This window comes from Epinephelus moara, chromosome 7, assembly GCF_006386435.1.
Source record: "Epinephelus moara isolate mb chromosome 7, YSFRI_EMoa_1.0, whole genome shotgun sequence".
Taxonomy (NCBI): domain Eukaryota; kingdom Metazoa; phylum Chordata; class Actinopteri; order Perciformes; family Serranidae; genus Epinephelus; species Epinephelus moara.
In genome coordinates this window covers 4,831,434-4,847,767 of record NC_065512.1, presented here as the reverse complement: position 1 = coordinate 4,847,767, position 16,334 = coordinate 4,831,434, and the positions used below count along the sequence as shown (strand labels likewise).

The 16,334-nt window shown below is 42.9% G+C and overlaps 1 protein-coding gene across 1 annotated transcript in view; it reads right to left on the bottom strand.

The window, feature by feature from the left end:
* Nucleotides 1-16,334, bottom strand: part of LOC126393136 (SH3 domain-binding protein 4) — a 64,809-nt gene that overhangs the window by 28,243 nt on the left and 20,232 nt on the right. Inside the window, exons 2-3 of the mRNA XM_050049023.1 lie at nt 6,213-6,431; nt 1,670-4,023 (exon numbers count right to left, since the gene is read on the bottom strand). Coding sequence (XP_049904980.1) covers nt 1,670-4,023; nt 6,213-6,336 — 2,478 coding nt within the window. The 5' untranslated portion in view covers nt 6,337-6,431. The remainder of the gene's footprint in view (nt 1-1,669; nt 4,024-6,212; nt 6,432-16,334) is intronic.

The window sequence follows — 16,334 nt, the reverse complement described above, 5'->3', positions numbered from 1 at the left end:
TTTTATTAGAAAAGCACGAGTCAAATCCAAACTAATGGCTGACAGGGCTGAAGTCTGATATTCTAATTACAGTAGAACACTGTGGAAAAGAAACTTCTGTCATTGCTGAATGTGGGTTGCTCTGTTTTTAAGATACTCAGCAACAGTATACAGTATTGGTTATTGATGAAAAATGACGTACACATATTGCGCACTAGGACTGCACGATATATTGTTCCAGCATCGACACTCGCATTGCAGGATGTGCTATGTCATGTAACTTAAATTAACTCAGCCACTTCATGCTACAACTTTTTTACTGCTTGATACAAAAGGTCTCAGACGTAGACACACACCACTGAACGCCACAGGACATCTTTTCTACCTGTGCCCATCAAACTGTGTAACTCCTCCCCCGTCTGCAGGGAGGAGAGCTGAAACAAAGGACAGTGAAAACAATATTCACCTACATCAGTTGCACTATTGCTTTATATGGTGTACATTACTACTTTTCAATATCTCGTTCATTATCAGGCACAGTCTGCTTTTCTCCACCATTTCAGTTCATTTTTAGTGACTGTTGTACTCATTAAATTCCTATTGTTACTCTGTTAGGAACTGGTTTTGCTTTGCTCCTTGTATATTTGTATATTTTAACACTCTGTTGTCTCTAAAACTGGGCCCAGTGAGTGACCCTGACCCGGGGAAACCACTGTTTGTTACTAGTTGTTAGCGTTGCATTGTGGTTACGGTACATAGTGTTACTGTAACTGAAGCGTTCCCTGGCTCAAGAATTTCCTTGGGGTTAAATAAAGTTCTGTTGAATTGAACTGAAAAGACAGGCTACATGTGCATGTGACATAGTCTGGTGATGTTATTTTTTGGGAAGTGTGTGTAGACTAGCACACACACATGCTTTGTCCAAGTTACAGTAGTCAGTAGTCTGCAGCTTTTTTAAAATCAAATCCATCATATACATCAATATAAATAACGTCAGTGTTTTCCAATATCCTGCAGCCTTAATTCAAATTAAAGCAGAACACGTTCTGGAAAAGAAACTTCTATCATTGCTGCATAATGAGAAAGGTTATGCTTTGTTTGCTCTGCCTTTAAGATGCTCACGAACAGTTCATAATATTGGTACACTAATTTCTCAAATGACTTTATACTGCAAATATAAATGTATGGGGCTGTTTCATAAAGTTGTTTCACTGCACTGTTTTGTCCCCGTGGGCGTTGATTCATATGTACATAAAGAAAGAGAATTATCTGAGTAGTACACATACTGCACACTAACTGTCTTCATACCAGCCTCTGTTGAGTAACAAAGTATTCTTTTGCCCTCCACAGCTCCTCAGGTCCCGATTAGACCTCTGTGCCTACACAGCAGTTATCGACTGCACTCCCAGCAGAATTAACAGACTGAACCACAGCCTAAAGCCAAAAGCTTGAAGCAGCTGTGGGCAGATAACAGGAAAGAGGAAAGATTTGTGCTCTGAGAGAGAAATCTCCTACAAGGAGGATACAGGCACAAACACACGACCGTTTAATTTGACACGTGAAGGACAAAAGACGCCACTGAGACTCCAAATTTAAAACAGGGGAGGACAATTTGCATTTCTCAAATCAATGACTCGGAGAAAATGCTTAGTCACTGCAACAGGGGAGCGTGCCAGGGGTTGTAACTTACCGTCAGGAGCTCTTTCTGGAAGGACTTGCGCTCTTTGCTCTCTGCATTGTTGCAGTCCTCCTTAAGCTTCTCCAGCACCGATGCGACCCGCTCAGGCTCACTGTCCAGCTCTGCGCGGCAGAAATGAGTCAAGGGCAGGTTGACATATCCAAGGGCGTCGGCAAACGCTCTCCAGTTGCCGATGTTCTCCATCAGTATAGTTCTTACAGAGGCGTAGATGTACGTGAGGAACTTGCAGGGCTTCAGTATCTGCTCCAGTAACAGTGATGTCGTGAGGTCGGGCCCGCTGAAGTAAATGGGCTTCACTTTGCCAACCACCAGCACATTCTTCGCATGAACAAATCCCATTTTGCCCTGATAATATCCAATGTACCATTCTTTTGTCCACAGCTGGCCCTTCAGCTTGATCTTCTCTTCACTCAACAGAGCTACAAAGTCTCCTTTTTTGTACTCCAGCAAGTACTGATTTTTTGTTTGTCGGATGACGGTTTTGATTAATTTTCCAAACTTCAGGTTATTAATTCTCCTGTCCTGAAACACAGGGTACTTGGTGGCGATGGCGAGAGGAGACAAGACGATCTTACCCACCTCCTTCTTCTTCAGGAAGCGCCGTTGCACTGATGTCTTTGGGCCTGCTTTGGGTGGCGGTGTTGGCGTCTGGACACAAAACTGAGCCAGAATACAATCTTGGTCGTCTTTGACCTGGATCCTTAAGGTGAAGTCAGAAACATCTTCAGTGTTGCGCGAGGAAATGATGTAGACAAGCCGGCTGACTTTGCCTAGTTTGACCTGGAAGCCTCGCACCACTCTGGCCTGGTCGCTAGCCTTTACCTCATAGTTGGCCATGTTAGAGTAAACTCCAACACGGAGGTCCTGCGGTTTGGACAAGACAAACTGGTGTTTACCCCACAGCTGCAACACTACTGATGGAGCAGACTGCGCCTGCTTGCCTACCTCATTCACCAGTAATGACTTTGGGGCACAGTCATGGCCGAACATAGCCACGACTGTCTTGAAGGACGGGTGAATGTGTTTGGGACCGTATACTCCTAAGGTGATCTTTTTAACCACATGCTCCCAAACTGTGGAGTCTGGAGACAAAGACTGTGACTGAGCCACAACACACACATACATGCACGGTTCCAGGTTATCCAGGCACACCTGGACTGTGTCCCCATACATGTACGCCTGAGGAATGGGAGTGTAAGGTCCTTCTTTACAATCACTCCTGACACACAAGACTTCTGTCGTTTCCCTGCTCTCCATTTTCACCACGACGGACACTTTCATCTCCAGGGTTATGGTGGTTTTGGTCTCCATGTTGCTGAGTTTGATCTCAACCACAGGGCTGACGGTGGTGCAGCGGTCGTTGTTCAGCTCTAGTGGCGGGTCGAGCAGAGCTTTGATAGAAATCTGCTGGGTGTCCCCCAGGGCCACATGGCCCTCGGGTATATGGATGCTGATGTTGGTGTCCGGAAGCTGGACAGCCCCTCCTGAGCTGTCCAGCCGACAGACAATGTTGGTCTCCACCGGTTGGGTCTGGCCCCAGCCTGGGCTCTGACCCAGTGAGTCCAAGTCATGACAGGACCTGGCTAGCTTGCGGTGGGTGAGCCACGCTGTCCGGAAGTCCTCCCTGCTCTTGAACTGCTCTGGCGCCGGTGCTTTCAGGCCCCCGAAAAAACCAGAGGAGCCCTGAGGGGCGTCGGACTGAGCCTGCAGGATGGACAGCTCAGACAGACTGTAGGACCGTTTGCTTCTAAAAAACGGGTTGTCTCTGCGCAATGTTTGCCCCACCCCTGCAGTGGGACTGAGCGGGTTAAAAACGCCACTGCCAAAACCATTGATGGCGGTGCTGCTGGTGGAGTTGGGCACTGATGGAGTGAGCGTATCAAACAGAAGAAGGTCAACTGATTTCTCATTACTGTTCTGATCAAGTGAGCTCTGAGGACCCCCATTTAGGAAAGGGTTTGTAGAGGTATGGGTTGTTGCAAAAGGATTTCCGTTTTGGAAGGTGGTTGGTTTCAGGATCACCCCTGCCCACTCTCCTAGAAGGTCCATTTCTTTGGCTGCCTCCTCGTTACAGTCTCCCACAGTGTCAATCATCCCGCTGTCGCTGAATGACGAGTCTCTGTAGTTGATGGGCTCCACATATGCTGCAGGGATGTAACCCATCTCTGTGTTGTTGTGGGCGTACCACCACTCTCCTCCCGACGAGTCCAGAACATAGAGGCGGTCCCCTTTAGAGAACTTCAGGGTGGTGAAGCTGGATGGGCAGTAGTCCTTAATGGCAACGACTTCCCTGGCAGCGCCAAAGGAGGCAGTCGCATCCAGTCGTAAGGCACTGGGAGAAGGCACTAGAGGAAAAAAACAAAACACAATGTCAGGTAGAGACATCAAATCTAAAGTTTTATACCAGTAGCAATACTTGGGATTATAACATCTTTCACATTTTTCTGATGGTATAAAATAGGTGCAGATCCATAAGGTGAGGGGCACATCGGCATAAACTGGTGTCCACCACAGTGTCTTTTTTATATGTCACTGTGGAGTTCAGTCTGAATTTTAAAAAAAGTCCCAGACATGGGAGTTTAATCAACTGGCAACCTCCAGGGCTGAAAAATGAAGCCAATGTGGAGGTAACAAAAACTGCAGTTCCTCAAATGGCCACTTGAGGCTGGCTCCAAGAGCGAGTCAATCCCCATAGACCCCCATGTTAAAATGCCCAACTTAACAGCAGAAATAAACATGTTTACAGCCTGGTACCAAAACAGTTTGGTCTCTAGAGCTACTTTCAACATTCATGACAACTGTACAGAGGCTGAATCTTTATAAAACTCACAACTTAAAATGTTACTAAGGCTTAAAAATATGCATAATTAGGGGCTTGGTCGCTTTGATTGACAGGTGGGTATTAGCCATTGACAAGTCGCTACCACTGCAACAAATGTAGCAACACCGGCGAGCTAGTTCAGGCACTTAATTCGACCTGCACCGATTCATACACACGTGTCATAACTCTCTCCATATCATGTCATCTACAAAACACACCCTCCCAATATGGTGGTCTATTTAAGCTGCAGAACTTTCCAAGCTTTCCCTCTGCCTTGTCAACGCCGCTGCTACACTGCGTCAGTTTTGCCGCCTGCTCTTTCAGCCCAACATCAACCTGCAGGCAAAGATATTTAAATATCACTCCCCAACATCTCATAAAAACGTATCTGTGGTGAGTGATGAGGTGAGGGTCTAGACGCCAAACTCTGACTATGTTCTGCTGTTGAAAGACATTTCAAACATACGTTGGTTAGTTAACGTAACCAAGGCATAACCCTAGATTCACAAAGTGTAGGTGTAGCTGTTAGGGATGTACCGATATGATCTTCAAGATCAGTATCGGGACCCATCGAGGCATTTTCTCTAACTGATCAGGATTGGCTGTACTGAGCTACGTGGAGCATAATCTGTTCCATTTTATGTCAACTGTCACACAGACATTTTTCAGAGAGAACACTTTAAGCATGCACTGTGCAGCTGTATCTAGAAAAATATAAGTATCAGATCAGGACTTGGTAACAGCACATAATCACCACTAAATGTTTCGGATCTGACCCTCTGAGGAGCCGGAGCTTTAGTTTTTTGGACGAGTACATTACGTTTTAATGGTTCTAACCCTTTGTTTTCGCCAATGAAATTAGCATTAGCATTATCAAAGTTAACCATAGCAGTAAATGCACTGTGCTAACCAAGCTAGCAGCTAGCATTATCTCAACCCTCTCATCTAAATATGGTCACTGCTGGCTTCAAATATTCAAGATGGCGACGGCCAAAATGCCACACTTGAGGATTCAAAATGTGACTCCACAAACCAATGGGTGACGTCACGTTAGCTACACCCATTATTTTACAGTCTGAGGGTTTGCTGTTTCTTGCAAAGTATTAAACGAGTGAAAACAAAATTGGAACACATATTTCTGAGGCCTACATGTGCAAAACAGTTGATATGAAAAACAAAGAGCTGCAATGCGTGCAAGGACTTCATCATTATGCATCTTTAAAAAACACAGGCTAACCCACGCAGCTCTGGACTGTCACTACCAGATGCTCAAACTAAGTAGAGCACAGACATCCACTTAATCTGTCTCAGCTCAGACAGGGGGAAAACTGAAAGTCTGCTCACTAATTCATCTGCTCCTGCTGTTTGTGTTTCTTGAAGGGACAAGCTGAACAAAGTAAATCCAGGCACTGCTCAGTTTCACCTCTCTAACCAGACGTGGGTCAATATCTCATCAACAAACACCAACAACAGATGTGTGCAGGGTCTTTTCTCAGTCTGTCCCTGCGAGCCACAACAGTCCTGTAAACTGAAGCAGGTACACAAAGACTATGCTGGTATTTTGGCTGACATTTAAGGGCACATGTTTTAGAGATTTTACACATCATACAATATCCACAAATCCAAAAGAATCAGATTAAATAAATGTATCCCCCAGTTCAAATGCCATTAAAACTACTGATGTGACTTTTTCTTCCTGTCTGAGCAGCTGACCTTTGACATCATTCAGACTGGCTTCTGACACTCCGTCACTGAGATCGATGAGCGTCCCCTCGGACTTGCAGCGTGGCAGAGAAGTGTTGTTGGTAGTGGTGGCTCTGATTCGATGGGCGGCCATGTTCAGACCTCTCGCTGAGCACCAACCGGTGTGTTCAGGCTACTCTAGTGGGGTTCCTTCAGCTGGTGGGCCGAGTTAGCAGCCTCCCATGATCTCTGAAAGACACAGGAGACATTTGGGTTATGGAACATATTTAATAAAACAAATAACTGCTTGTTATTTATAACTTCAGATTTCCAGTGCTCTGTGTGAAACATAAAGAATCTTGATGATGTTGACCATTTCCATCAGCCACAACATTTTCAGCCCACTTTTAATTCAGAATGTTTTTGGCTTTCTACTCATGAGCTTTCAGTGCGCTACAAATCAACATAAGCTAAGCAATAAATGCCAGTTTTAAGTAAATGTGAATACATATGAGTGTGATTAAAGTTGTTAGTATCTGTGATCCTTCAGCCTCCCCTCAGGAGTTTGGATCTTCATGGACAGAATCAACAGAAGAAACAGAAAATCAATATAAACAGAATAAGAAATTTCCCTTTTGACTCAAAAATGGAGATGTGTGATGTTCAGACATATCAGATTATTTATTCATATTGATTCAGCCCTCACTGATACATGACTCTTTGATCAGTAACACGCTGGTAAACTGAGAGAAAAATAAATATTTCAACATCTTTAATTCTTTTCATCATAGAAAACTAGACTCACCACCCCGCGGAAGTATGTCTACGTGCAATTTAAGTTTACATCCATGTCTGTAAGAATACGGATGCTCTTGGAATGAACGGGGCCCTGCCTCCAAACACTGTATCTAGTTTGTACCACTGACTCCTGTCTGTTAAGGGTGCGCAAAGTGTTCCTCTTTTGTGGAGCACTTTATACTAAATACTTCCAATTCACAAAAGACACTGTTGTAATATTACAGCACGATCACGCCCATTACGTTCTGCAGCTCAGTGCACTTTGCCTACATTTGCATCTGATTGCAATTATCCACGTGGCAAAGTATGAGTGTTGCCTCTGCACCAAGAACACAGTCGGCAGAACAATGAGGAGTAAAAAATAAAACTGACATTTTCTGACTGTGAGCTAAAGGTCTTGACCAATGAGGTGCAGAGACATTCCTCAAAACTACAGGCAGAGTGGAAAGTCTGGGCCCTCTGGGACCCCCTTATAGACGTGCTTCACTTATCACCAACTCTATGAAGACGCTAATAATTCCACTGTAACTGTGTGTGGCTGTTAGCTCTGATCTTTGTAAATTAGACTATCTGGCAATCAGGCTCATTTGCATAGAAAGTGGCCAATTTTGTCCCAAATGCATGCATATTGCTTAATTTAAATAGCACAGGAGCACTAAGATGTTCTTTGCTTGGCAGTGCAGTTGGAGGTGCATTTCACCCTTTGCAGATACTTAAAGAATTACAGTTTCTTTTCGTTTTATTTCTGCAGGTTTAACTGCTACAAGTACCTTTTTGTGAATTTGTCACTGATAATGGAGGTTACATGAAAATGAATACTTCAACTCAACCGTGCAAATTCACCTGACAAAGCTGAACTCAGTTTAAAGTCACACAGATTTGCTTTGTCCCTGTTTTAAACTCTGGTGTGAAAGCATTTAATCGCTCTACATATCATTGTAATAAAACATGTAACGTCCGACAGTAACTCTGCCCTTTTCTTTGGCATCTATAGAAACGTTAGAATCATTCTGGTTTGTCGTCTGCTGTTTTCAGTTATCACAAACCGCAGATATGAAACATTTTCTGGAGACTGTAGAGGGGGAAGTTAAACACTGACTTCATACCTCAGCCATTTGTATTTAGTCATATCCAACAGTTACACTGTCGACTTCCCCAGGCCCTCCCAGGTTCAGCTGGAGCTGCTACCTTTAAATGGTATTATAAATACTCACACCACTGTTGTACAATGTAAACTCACTGACTGAAACAAAAAGCAGAGGGCTGAGAGTGCAAACAGCAGATGTGGGTCAGTGGAACACAGCGGTTTGAGAGACACCAGGCTTTTTACTTAAATCCATAATTCATAAGGGTGTCAGCTCGGGGACGACACTGCACGGAGAGGAAGAGGCTGATGATAGTTCACTACTGACGCACTTCTACAGCAGGAGACGTTCAGCTGGAACTTCTGACAAACTCTGCCAACAAAGGCCACGACTGCTCCACTCAGTTATGATGATCTTATATTTTTATATCAGACAATATCATAGTGTTTATGCTTTTGTCAGTCTGTAAAACCTGCAGTGAAAACTGCGTCACCAATATTATATGTATACACATTCAGTGGTGAGTTGAGTGGACGAAAAAACAGAGAAATCTTTAAAGGGATAATCCGCTGTTGTTGGATCTGTTTTGTCAGTTTAATGTAATTAGTGTTATCATGTGCCGCCTCCTCCACTATACTGGGTAGCCTATCAAGAGAGAAGCAAAGAGGCCTTTATCACAGAGGATATTCTGACTCATAAGAAAAGCACAGGTGTTACAGTGCTAATCACATTAACAATGGCTCTGCTCTATTCAAATGAGCAAGGCCATGATCACACACAAGTGTTTAAGCAGCTGGAGGCGGCTGTTGGGAATTGGTTTGAATGAGAATGCTGTTTTTGCATTGCGATGCGTCTTGGGTTGGATTTTTTTTGCGCCTCGGATCAGAGCACTCCGGCACGTCATCTCTTTTTGTCGTCATCTTTTTTCCCATTGTCTAATGGGATGGTTTGTGAGGCGGGCCTTCTGTGGTGGTCACGACAACAAGTTTACAGCTGGTAAACGATGGAGGAGAAACTGGTGGTAGCAGCTGCTGCATACCCAGAGCTATACAACCCAACGATAGAAAGCAGGTTGTCAAACTGCCCCTGAGTCATCCTAAAATATGCCTGTAAACGTCCATCATGGAGGAAAAGCTCCTGGACCAACTGGTGGTACTCCCCATGATCCAGCCTCTTTTTTAGGGTCTCATGTACCCACACAGATCTCTGTTTCTAGATACTCTCTAGATACTAATTACTGTGGAAAAAAGAAATAAATAAGCAGTAGACTGATTACACAGGAGGGCTACTTTAGGGTAGTTGCCTGGCAACAATAAAAAGGTGCACCAACATTTTTTTTTTTACTAGTGGTATTCAATTTAAAAAAAAATAAGGCGGTGTGGTGCGTCTGTCTGTGTGATTGAGGCCTGAGGCATCACAGTGAGTCTGGACAACACCAAGAAACTGAAACTGAAGCTGCTAAATGGAATTCAACCCTCATTAACTTTATTTGCACCAGTGTTTTTCCCACTGTGACAGAACGTCCTCTGTCAAAGGGTCCTATCATGATCATGTCATCATGTCATCAAAATTCTATTGTCTAAATGTATACATCTGAGCATGATGAAATAAAAATGTTCTGTCTGTTCTCAACTATTGGAAGCATTGCATAGAAATGTGGCTCCTGAACATGTGAAGATAACACATCTACACTTTCCACTGGTTTCCAACAGTGATGGACTTGTTGGACTGGGAGAACACAACCTTCCTCTTTCCTTCTACCACCATCTTGAAAAGGTCAGAGTTAAGATATTTGCAAATATCCAAAACCTGCTGATATCCAAGGCTTTCATAATGTTTAAAAGTAGGTGTGAATCTCCTTCTGGCCACAAATGTGGGCTTTTCTTTGGGGTCTGCATCCCTACACCAGCCGTGCAGACTTTTGTGTCCAACACACAGAGCTGAGTGTGAACAGACACGAGGCCGTGTGTTGCAAACTGCAGCAAAAACCCAGCTGAGATGCATGTTCTAAATGTGCTGTGTACATGTCCAAAGAATGCTCAGCCTGAATATCAGCATGTTTTAATCGGAAAATGCATCATTTGGATTGAAGCCCAATTGGAATCATTATAACATAATATACTGTTTAAATAACCCCTATCATGTCCAATAGTAATGTAATATTAGGGTGCATGTACACGCAGTCATTGTATTTGTATTTGAAAGTGGGAATTCAGACAATCATAACTGTCAGTATCTGATATTAAATTATCTGAGGCTGACCCAAAGCATCCTGTGTTTTATTGTTTTCTTTGAATAACTAATTATTCTGAATGATGATGGAATACTTGTGTGCATGGAAATGTAGTCAATGAGAGAGTCAGAGTCAGTTCAGGCTGAGTATTCCCCCTCGTTTATTCCTGTTACAGTTAGCTTTGTAGTCGGGTGATTTTGAGACAGGTTTTTAAAAGAATAATCTCCCATCATGCTGTTCTCTCTGTGTACAATGATGCAGCTAAAAGTCAGTGAACCAACAAAATGAGGTTCGACTCAGGGGTTTATCAACTGATGGTTGGAATCTAAATGCTAAGGGGGACAGCTGTAGCATATATTTGATATTTGAAAAAAATGATCAATATCATGAATTAACCACATCACCCAGCTCTTTCTTGCTCACTTCCATTGACTGAACCAGTTTGTTCCAACATCTAAATGACAGCACTTTTCTGTTGCAGTCACACTGCAGTTACGCAGCAGCAGAAACAACAGAACTAACTGAGATACAAAGAGCGCACAGATTGAAACAAGCCATCAAGCAGCTGTTCTGCTTTGTGTTCTGCTTTTAAGTTTGTTTTCTGCAGCAAAACCAGAAGCCACCATGTTCACAACTTCCCGCTGTGTTGCTGTGACATTTAGAACTTCAGAGGAGTTATTCTGTTGTGATTTTATACCACTAACAGCTCATCCACTGATGCTGAAATATTATCCTGATAGATAAACCCCGCGGGGTTACTATATGAAAGAACATAAACCTTACAGCAGCATCACAGCCTGCTCTATCAACCTACACATGTACGGAGCCTGAGCCACATTAGACTGAGCAAAACAAGACGACATCATTAAATCTGTATCACTGTGAGAGATATGAGAAAAACTCTCAGTGCAGGAAAGTTCAAGAATATCTAGGCTGCACCTTTATGACATTTAACAGTCATTATTCTTACAACAGTTACTTGCCTCTTACAAAGTAGATATGTTCAAGAGCGCACTGTCCCAAAGTAGAGTCATCTGGGGCTGCAGCTGATGAATAGATATTAATATCACCAATATTTTGACTGTAAACTGTCCAGACAAATTTACACATGCACATCACGAGTTCCCAATATGACCTACACATTACTTATTTTGGCTGACCAACATTCCAACTAATATTCAGTTAGCAATGAATGAAGACACCAGCTGAGCCGGTGACACGACGCTCCTAGCTTAAAAAAACATGTGAAGTTTGAGTATGTAAGAGCTAAATCTGTTTATGGAAAATTATTTTTTTCAGCAGACATCTTAGTCGTTACAAGACTGAGCTAGCAAAGCAGTTTTGTGTTTATATGTGGGGTATTAATTTAGTTTGGGAAACCCAACAATCTCTCAAAAGTATGAAGCTCATGTTGGCTTGCTGACTCAGGGACTATAAACAGGTCTGTAGGTTGTTACTATGGTTTGAACAACTTGCTGGAGTAGTAGACTAGAGTCCCTTTTACACTGCCAGATTTTCGGCAAAAGTTGGGCCGTTTTGCCGGCAAGCTGAGATTGGCGAGTTGATCCGAGGTGCCCAATTTTCTGCTTCGTAGGGTAGACATATTGGCGGAACCCTTTTGGCGTCCTTCCACAACAGGAGGGGCTGTTGAAGACTTGTGGGAGGAGCTGTTGATGACACCGCACGTGCGACCCACTGGCGGTGGATAAACAGGAAACAGCTGATAGCAGGAATTAGCGAGCAGCTAGTAGCAAGAGGGAAACACAAACCTGACAGACACTGTAAAGATGAGCAACTGGGGAGACAAGGAATTGCGCGCCCTCCTTGTTCTCGCAAACAAAGAGGCCATTAACCGTCAGATGACGGGGACGGTGAAGAACGGGCCGACTTATGAGAGAATCGCTGAAGGACTGACCAGCCGCGGCTTCCCTCCCACGTCACTGTTTACGTCACACGCTGAACTACACATTTTGTTACTTGCTCACGCCCCCCATCGCCCCGAAAAAGGTGCATTCTGTATAAACAAAAGTAGGTAGGCGGCATTTTGCTGCACTCCCCGATTTTGTTTTTATACTGCCAATGCTGAAAAAAGACTGATTGGGCTTTCCTGCAGATTTGCACAACTCCTGTTTAAAAAGGGCTTAGGTTTCATTACATATAGCAGTCTGCTGACGTGACTGATTCCTTTCCAGTTTTTAGTCAGACCCTATGTACTTCCATGGAAACTGAGACAACAGTCCCTCAAGGCTTTTTATTTTGAGAGCTAATTGCCCCTCAACATGGAAATATTTTGATTATTTATTGTATTGCTTGATTAGAGCGTACCCAAAAAGTTCTGTCAGCGCGAGCGCACCCACCCCGGATGATGCAAAAGGTGTCACCAGGGAGATCTGGGCACTGGCAACATGAAGGGAAGTTTAACACAGCTCATTTACACATATAATCAGTGTTAATTACATCAGCTCAAACTAGACTAAAACTATGAAGGATAGAAAAGACTAAATGTGACTAAAACAAATGAGGATTTTCATCACAAGACTATGATAAAATCTAAAATAGCTGTCAAAATTAACACTGAATACTGCCCACATTGTTGTGATGCAAACCTGGTTGAAGTATCCCTTTAATCGACTATCATTTCAGCACTTAGTAAACCATTAGTCACTATGTGATTGGCTGGAAAATGACTGTGATGAAAGTGGAAAAATCCACTGTGACACATGCAATGACTAAAATAACTCACTCCATGGAGGCAGGTTATTTCTAAACAGCACATCTAGATGTTGATTATATAATATAGATTTTAAGTCTTTTGCCTGCTGGTCAGTGTTTAGTACACAAGGAACAAAGAAGGCCTCTCAGGTCGTCTGCACGAGAGCTTTAGTCGTTCCAAAGTGCAGAACAAGAAGTGCTGCAGATTTTAGCTTTAATGCTCTGAGCTGCTGGAATGAGTCAGTGTTGACAGCTTTATGCATCAATTTAAAAGCTACAGTTTTAGCCTGGCAGGTTTATGGCTCTTATCTGATTTTCATCTTTGACTGCCCGTTTTGTTTTTATTGTTTTATATCTTATTTCATTCAGACTCATTTTCACTCACATTTGAATCTGCAGCGGTCATTCTTGCCTCCTGTAAAGACTCTGATCTGCACTAGTACATGTGTATAAAAAGCATCAGTATCAGACTCAATATTCCAGCTCAGTCAGACCCTGAGGGAAATTCTGTCACTCCGTTAATTCCATCCTAATGTTGCCGCGCTCTGCTTCCTCGACGACATGACGTCTGGATCTCATCTCTTTGAAGCGGGGGAGGTGTGGNGTGATGTCAGGTCATATGTCTGGGTGGTCTGCAGCAGCTATCCAAACCTCAGCCTGACCACACTGCACTGTTTAACTCCCAGCACAGAACAATGGTGGGTGGGGACTGCTGGCATGTAAATCTGAGAAAAGCACAACAACAACTCTGTCATGCAAATCACCACATGTTGCCTGGTAATAAGGCGCTTGGAGAGGCCATAATGAGGCTCAGCCAGCTTCCCCTGCTTACAGCATGTCAGGAACCCTCCCTCTGGACCTCTCTAATAACATTTCTGCAGAGTTTAACCGCCCGGCCGTTCGCACAGACTTTCATTATGTGTGGTATTAACAGCCAGCACTATTTCATGTGTCTCATCAGGGGATTGTGTCAAGAGCAAAGTCTTTGGCTCTGATGCCGGTACTTTCCTCAACAACATGAACACAAGATCTAACTGCTGATTGATGGTTTATATTGCTAATGTTGCTGTTGGAGTCTTTGGGAATGTTTGGGTGGAGCAAAGAGACAGAAGTAATCAGAAATCATCCCAGGATCTCCACCTGTCCTCTCTTATCTGATACATTACATTTTATGTTAAGTTCTGGAGCCTAACGGATCTGATCTGACTCTGAGGTCACTGGACCGATGCAGAGAAAAGTGCAGCAGCTGGTCACTGCTCATTATTGGGACGCAGTGTTACAGTAGATTGTAAAGCCTTTCTCCCAGTCTCCAGTTTGTTTGGGGGGAGGGGGACAGTTTATTTTGCTCTGAACACTGTGTGGTGAGTGATGTATACATCCCCTCGGTGTCATTTTCAGCAGCGATATAGAAGCAATTTCAATTTCTCACAACTTCATTCAATACATATGTTGATTTAATTTGAAAGGCTGTACAGCTGCATCCATCTCATCCTCACTTGTCGCCATATTTGTGGCCTTTTTCCTGTTGCTTTTTTATGGCTCTGATGCAGGAAGGTGACGTCGATATTCTTGATCCTGTCTTTAACGCTTTAGTTGCCATGGAAACAGAGTATAGTTTGAAGTTTCAGTTTGACAATTTTTGCACACTGACGATGTTTACATGCACGAAATATTCTGTTTTTTGTCGTAATTCCAAGACAGACAATACTTATATTAAGCTCTTTACATGGCTGATGTACATGCAGCCCTGCATACTCTGACGAACGTGTCCTCATCATGTCAAAATATGGAAAAGAGGAACAGCTGGAGCAGCTTGTGCCTTTTTGCTTCTTCACATGAAAGTATTTTTGATTTTTTTTTTTTTCAAAGTTTTCTTCGACTTGTTGGATCGTGTGAACACAGCCGCCCACTTTTGATCTTTCAACGACCGCGTATCCAAAAACCTGTTGATATTCAAGTCTTTCATGATGTTTAACAGTAGGTGAGTTTCTTTAAGCGACCACAAATGTGGGCTTTTCTTTTTGGCATGCATCTCTACCCTCAGCCTTGCAAACTGCTGGCTAGTTGGTTTGTGTACAACGTCTCCATGACAACGCACAGAGCCGACTGTAAACAGGCAAGAGGCAGTGTGTTGCAAACTGCAGTAAAAACCCCAGTTGAGATGTGTTGTGTATAGGCCCAAATAATGCTATTAAAAAGCAAATAATATCGGCATATCTCACGTCTTGATCACAAAATGCAAGATTCAGAAAGGCCTAATTTTAAAAATCCAAATGGAATATGTTGTTTAGCCATTAATATCCGATTAATCCCAGTTTATATCTACACTCTTCCCACTTTGTATTACAATGGCTGCACAGTGATTTCAAACCGCAAAAAATAAAGTTTTATCTCAACTTGGTCAACGAAGGTACTGCAACCAAAAAAAGTCCCCTGCAGCCCAAAAAGCATTTTCCCAACAGACCGCCTTTATAAAAGAGAGAGATGCTCTAAACTAAAAATAAGGTCAGTTATGACTCTTTGTATTATGATTTTTTACCCATGAAGGTTTAATATTTGTAAAGAAAAGGGATTTTTGTGTGTGTGACTGTGACTTCATCACACAGCCCAGTCACCAGAGGAAAATGCTGGCATCGTATGTTTCTGCAAACCACAAACATGTTACATTTGTATGTTTCATACGTATCAACGTTTCTAAAGTGATAGTGTAGTATATGAGCTGACTTTGTCATCTGGAGTCGGAGGGGATGGTGTATGGTGTGACACTGAGATGCCTGCCGGGCTGCGGACCACTGTTCAAGACCAACTAACAACAAAACTGGTTGTTTTATTAGCAAGTCATTGCAGCATTTCCAGCAGCTTTTAAGCCAACAAATGTGTTTTTTAGCCATGTGTCACTGTCAGGATAGTGCCAAATAATGAAACATGTATTTTATACTCAAACATGATTTTTTTCCTGACCATAACCAAGTGGTTTTTGGGCCTAAACCTAAACACAGGATAAACACAGCGTTGTTTCAGCGTATCCGCTACATAATAATGTACAAATGTAATGTGTCTTTGGATTACAGAAAGGTACGCTGCCACTGGGTTGCATCATCATGTAAAATCTTATTCAAACGTTTTTTTTAAATTGAAGTAAGGATCTCAAAGTTTCCAAAAATATTAAAAATGTTTTGTGGGGAAAATTGTCTAAAATGATGCACAAAACATCTTGAACATTTCTATGTGATGTCTCGGTGCAGCTGTAATAAAACATGGAGTCTTGGGTTTCACTGTTCCACTCAGTGTAAACATCATGTGCCTTCAATTAAGAGCTCAAAT